This window comes from Grampus griseus (assembly GCF_964374135.1).
Source record: "Grampus griseus genome assembly, chromosome: 13".
In the NCBI taxonomy this organism is placed as follows: Eukaryota; Metazoa; Chordata; class Mammalia; order Artiodactyla; family Delphinidae; genus Grampus; species Grampus griseus.
This window is the reverse complement of record NC_139007.1, coordinates 16,681,947-16,687,989: the sequence shown is the minus strand read 5'-3', so window position 1 is coordinate 16,687,989 and position 6,043 is coordinate 16,681,947. Positions and strand designations below refer to the sequence as shown.

The 6,043-nt window shown below is 53.0% G+C and overlaps 1 protein-coding gene across 1 annotated transcript; it reads right to left on the bottom strand.

Annotated features, from left to right (window-relative positions):
* Positions 1-599: 599 nt before the first annotated feature.
* TPBG (trophoblast glycoprotein) lies at positions 600-2,412 on the bottom strand (the record flags this gene model as incomplete). The annotated part of the gene is made up of 1 exon (XM_082669273.1): positions 600-2,412. The coding sequence occupies one exon, from the start codon at positions 2,410-2,412 to the stop codon at positions 1,153-1,155; it is 1,260 nt and encodes a 419-aa protein (XP_082525399.1). The 3' UTR covers positions 600-1,152.
* Between the last annotated feature and the right edge of the window lie 3,631 nt (positions 2,413-6,043).

Sequence of the window (6,043 nt, the reverse complement as noted above, 5' to 3'; positions counted from 1 at the left end):
TTTAGAATATTCTATGTCTTAAGACACTTCAGTTTCATACATTTATTTGCATTATATTTGTTTCATACTCTGCTCTAAAAATCCACAGAACAATTTCATATGGAGAGTTTTATTATGTAAATAATTTTGTTCTGTCCTAACAACTTAGTCTAGAAAAAGCCCCACACTGTGAACTGCTTATCATACCGAACTCTTCCCTCTTACGAACTTTATAATGCTTTTACAAAATAGTTTAATGAATAGCATTAACTTTCACATGAATATTCAAATTCTCTATGTAAACCCTGAAAGGATCCACCATCTCAAAACTATCTCCAAAGTCTGTCTGTATAAGACACTGCTCCCGTTTCATTCTCAGCTATAATAACGAATACCTTAATTATCATCAGAACCAAGACCATTTAATATCACTGCCCCTAATCTTTTTTTCAAATAGTAAACTTGAACACAACTGTAATTCTTTTAAGAATCTTTATTTAATTTTTTTGGAACAATTTAGTTTGCTGGATCTTGATGCAGTTTATAAAAAAACGTCAGCACAGTTTCATATAAACTGCAATCAGAAAAGTAACTTGTCAAAGAAGTTATCTGAAGTTGCAAGTTATTTTTTGTAATATGCAGAACAGGAAAATGTAAGCATGCTCTCAGATGCAGGCGCTCCTGTGTGCTATGGAGTTACTTTGAAGAGCTTGCTAAGGTCTGCGGGCAGTTTATGGAATGCAATCATTCTCTCCACAATTTTGGTACATGAGAATAAAACTGATATTTATGAAATACGTCTTTTTCTCAAAAAAGTTGAGGCAGCTTTTGTTGAATGCTATCTGTGGGAGTACACTTGATAACCTTGAGCTGTACTAAGAGAAACAGCCAGCCAGGAGGCCATGTTCATGCTGAAACTTGAAAACATCCCTCCAGACGTGTTGATTTCCCAGAAAAGGAAGAGGATAAAACACTAAGCACAGTTGTCCATTGTCTTACAGTAGCAGAACACACCAAGAAACTTTACATAAGGGAGCAAACTCCCTTCACTGCTTTCAGTCAAGGTCAGTGGCAGCTACAGTGGAGGGTGGTGGTGCAGCAAGCCTAGGACAGGACAAAAGCTGAAGTCTACATCTCATGCATAGCTGTCCTTGTTCTGTCCTCGCGCGGTTCTCAGACATCCGAATTAGAACTGAGGTTTGTTAACCTGGGGTCCGCATTGATTTCATATCTGTAATGATACCCTTCCATGTGATCCCTGCAGGCATCTCTGATGTTATGCATCCACTTTTTTATCCCTTTGCGGTTCAAATACAAAACCAGTAGGAAAATGGCGCCTATCAGGGCTAAAACAATACCCAGGAAGACATAAGACGTCTGCAGGGATGGAGGAAGGATAGGGTCACAGTCCAGGTCGGAGCTGTTGAGTTCCAAGAGGACCCGATTCCTCATTTTTTCCGGGAATGCACAGGTGAGCCTGGCTTTGCCCTGCACTACCTCTGTCTCCTTGAGCCAGGCCACCATGTCCGCCATGTGGCAGTCACAGACCCAGGGATTGTCGTCCAGGAAGACCCTGACGTGAGGCAGGCTTTGCAGCTCTGCCAGGGTGCCGTTGTGCAGGACCTTGAGGGCGTTGTTCTCCAGGTGGAGGCTTTCGAGGTGTGTCAGGTTGCGGAAGGACACATAGGTCAGGCTCACCAACGAGTTGTTGCGCAGGTCCAGGTGCCTGAGGCCGGGCAGCTGGGCCAGGACGTCGCGGGGCAGGTAGAGGAGGCGGTTGCTGACCAGCTCCAGGCGGCGGAGCCCGCGCAGCGCGTGACCTGCTCGCAGGGCCGCTGCCACCGCACCCTCAAAGCTCCGGTTCTGCCGCTCGGCGGCAGGGGGCACGATGCTGTTCAGGATCAGTTCCACCAGGGGGCTGGGGGCCGCGACGCTGGCGTTGCCGCCCGAGAAGGCGAAGGGGCTGAGGTCGGCCAGCGGGTTGTGGCTGAGGTCGAGCTGGCGCAGGCTGGGCAGATGCGCGAAGGCGCCGGCGCGCACCTCCTCCAGGTGGCTGCCGCTGAGGTTGAGCGCGGCCAGCTCGGCCAGCGGCGGCCGGCGGGCGAAGGCCCCGGCGGGGAGCACTGCCAGCTGATTGCCGGTGAGGAAGAGGTTGCGCACGTAGGGGGGCAGGTCCGCGGGCACCTCGGTCAGGTTGCGGTTAACGCACTTGACGGTGCGCGCCGCCTCGGAGCACTCGCACGCCGGGGGGCATCGGCCCGACAGCTGGGGCTGGGCGGACGCCGCGGAGACCGGGAACGCCGAGGAGGTGGACGAGGACGCAGAGGAGGGGAGGGAGGACGACGAGACCCAGCCCAGGAGGACCAGCGCCAGCCGTGCCAGCCGCAGCCTCCCGTCCCCGGCGGCGGGGCCCCGGGAGCACCCCCCAGGCATCGCGGCTCGGGTCTCCCCGGAGCTGAGCTGGGACGCTGCCCGCTCCGAAGGTTCGGGAGGTTGGGCCCGGAGGGCGCGGGCCGGACGAAAGCGTCTGGAGAAAACTTTCGTCTTGTGGAAGCTGAGGAGGGCCGCTGCCGCCGCCGCTGCCGCAGGAACTTGGCTAACCCCCTCGCCGCCGGGCGTTCCCCTCCCGGGGCCGAGTCCCCCGCCCCTTCCCTCCAGAAAGTACGCACGGCGGGTCGGGACGCTCAGCGCCGCGCTCTTCCTCCGCGCCTCTTCCAGCAGCCGCCCCCGGGTGGCACCTCCTCGCCTCTTTTGTTGGCGCCTCGCGCAGGATCCGCGGCGCGACCTGGGACAAGCGGGAGAGAAGCGTGAGGGGCAGCGGCGCCCGCAGCTCCCCGAGTGCAGGAACCGGCCTCTGCCAGCCAAGTCGTCCCCACTCGGTACCCGAGACCTCCCTCCTTTAAGCCCGTCCGAGCCTCGCCTCCCCCAGCGCGCCACGCAGATCCGTACCCCGGGAGAGGGGCGCGCGACCCGAGATGCCGGAGCGCAAAGTCTGTCGTTTGCTGCGGCCCCTACTATATATACCCTTGCAGCTCCCGCCCTCCTCCTTTCCCGATCCCACTCGTCCTGTCCCCCACCCCCCACCCCCGCTCCCCCGCTCCCCCGCATCGAACTTCTCGCTTAATCCCCAGCGCCTCCCGGCCAAACTTCTCACTCTCCCAGGTCCTTCCCCCCACCGTCTCCGCAGAGTACCTGCCTTCCGGGGTCTCCGCCCCCCCGCCCGGACTTCTCCTCCCGGCCCAGGTGAGGATGAGAGGGAAGTTTCATGCTACAGGAGTATTTTCATCTCTCAGAACCCTCTCGGATTAAGTGGAGGAGCGTATAGCTGGCGCCCCCAAGCCCGCGCCCCCTCCAGCCCCTCGGATCCGAGGGCATTCCAGTCATCTCCGAAAGGGAGGGGAGAGGCCTCGAACAAAGCGACGGCGGAACCCGGACCTGCGCTCCTCTCCTGCCAGAGGGCGGGGAGGGGCCCCGGAGCTGCCTTCTCCGCCACCTCCCCACCGCTCACCTCCGCGCGCCCGCCCGCCCGCCACCTCCCGAGACAACTCCCAGTCCCACCGGAGTCGCGGGGACTTCTCGGGTCCGAGCTGCGCGCCGACTCTCCTCGCACCCCAGCCCCAGGCCCAACCTCCGCAGCTGGGAAAAACCAATCCGGGGGGCGGGGGAGGGCAGGCCTGCCGGAGTGGCTGCTCCGGCCGCGCGGCCAGCCTCGGCGGACCTCGGTGGGGGGATTGAATAAAGGAGGCGAGGGGGGAGTCTGCGCCGCGCACCTCCCCCTGGTGGAAACTGACGAGGAATGCGCCAGAAAAGGTGAGGGAATCCCTTCTTCTCCCCCCTTCCCCGACATTCCATGGTGGTTCCTCGTTTTGCATACTGGACTTACCTTGGACAGGAACAAAACCGCTGGTGAATCTCGTGGAATTCGTCCTGATTCGGGCACTTATGGCAGTAACCGGGTAGATTTAGGCGTCACAGAGCAACGCGAAGCAGCAGCGTAAAGAAGGGAGCTGAAAATGCACAGCGGCAGCGGTAAAACGCCCAGCAGCCTGCAAGGGAGTTTCGCGAGTCTTCCCACCAAAGTGATAACGTTAGACTGCCAACTTCAGATTTAGGTGTAATTAACGTCCCTACCTGTCCCGCCCCCGCACTTCTCCGGATAAGTTACGGAACTTGTGAAGGGAGAGAGCTAACTTTAAGAAGGGGGGGAAAAGATTGGTGGAGAAGAGATTCACTTTTGATTCATGAGCTTTTCCCTTCCCCAAATTAAAAGCAGAAGGAAGAAAACGGCCGCCAAAGCGTCCTAGAAACAAAAGGCATACAGAGAGGACGTGAGTCACCCGGAAAGCGGACCCGCCCCGCTCACCAGATGTGGCAGCGATGTGTCAGTGCAAGTCACTTAAGATGGGAGAGCTCACGGGGTGGGAGTGGGAGGGAGGCCGCCTGGGGAGAGCAGAAGTTTGGTACCAATATCTAACGCCCCAGGAGGCGCCAGGTAGGCAGGGAACCGAGAGGCTGAAGTCGGGAAAGGAGACTCTGAATGACTGAGTATAGGGGGGATTTGTTACATCGGAGAGGTTTGGGGTCCTGCAGGCTCAATCCTTGTTCTCTCAATGACTCTGTATCTCCTTTCTCCCCATCAAATAATTTCCCTGAAAGGATGAGAAGGTGGCTGGTTATTCAAGGCTTGTTCATTTTAGAAAGAAAATGGCAATTAGAGAAAACAGTTGGGGAAATTAAGATCTGGTAATATGAAAAGGATCGAATAAAGAATGCCGAAGTTTGTGCCTGTGACGTGTGCCTTTACTGTGAAAAAAGGCCCCAACTCTCAAGTTGATTCCTTATTACTTTTGTGGGAAGAGATAGTCTGCAGAGCCAATAGCCAAAATGACCCAGACAAGACCTGGAGGAGTTGGAGAATGCAACAATTTGTGCAAAAAGCCAGTTTTGTTCACTTGTATCTTCAGCACGTTTATCTAAATCTCTTTTTCTTGTTTTTAAAAGTGTTTTTTAACACGAATGTGAAACACTTTGACAAAAGAATCTGAAAAGCTGTAGCGATGTTCTGTATCCCGATGGTGGTGGTGGTTACATAAATCTATACATGTGTCAAAATTCATAGAACTTTGTACACCGAAAAGAATCAGTTTTACTGTAGGATAATTTTTAAACAAAATTAATTACTCATGGGGAAAAAACTGTCGTAATGCTCTGGCATGATATTAATTCTGGTTCTGTTCTGTTAAGGAGAGTGAGAAGCACTTTAGGATTTAGAAAGATAACATTCTCATCCGATCTTAGAGTCAGCTCGGCAATATAGATACCATTAGTACTATTGTCTTGTTATTCGTGTTATTATTCTGTTTCACAAATGAAACAATTGCGGCTCTGAACTGAGGATAGCTAGCATTGACAGTGTCTTTTACTTGCCAAGCCCTGTGCTTATCACTTTACAGAAGTTATCTCTTTTGTTCTTCCCATCAGTACTCAGGTAGGTTCTCTCGCTGCAGTTTTAAAGAGGAGAAAAACTGAGGCAGGAATCAGTTATATAACTTGTTCTAATGTGTGGTGGAGGTAGGGACCAGGCCCGGATTTGTCTGCTTTTCTTAAATAGCTCACATTCTGCCTCTGGGTAAAATTGAGGAGTTTGTGCAAAGTCCTAGTCTGTATCACTTAGGCAGACCCGAAGCCTCTCCCCTGGTTCTCTTCCTCCTGATCTTCTTCCACTTGCCTGCAGCTAGCAGTTGGTTGTGGCTGCTGAATCAGGACTCAGAAATTTGGGGTCATTTTTAGCTCTGCCACTTACTCATTGTGTGGTTTCTGTTTACCTCCATTTCTTAATCTGTAAAATAGGGCCACTAATAAAACGTTATGGCATTTCCATGAGAACTGAGATAACAGGCAAAATTGCCTGTTATTATTGTGCTCTTCTTAATTACTCGCCCTCTCGCCATTTATTGTGCACCCACCATATCCCTGTAACTGTGTTAGTGATAGGAATCCAAGGATGAATAGTGTAAGGTCTCCTTCAAGTAGAATTGCCAGATTTAGCAAATAAAAATACAGG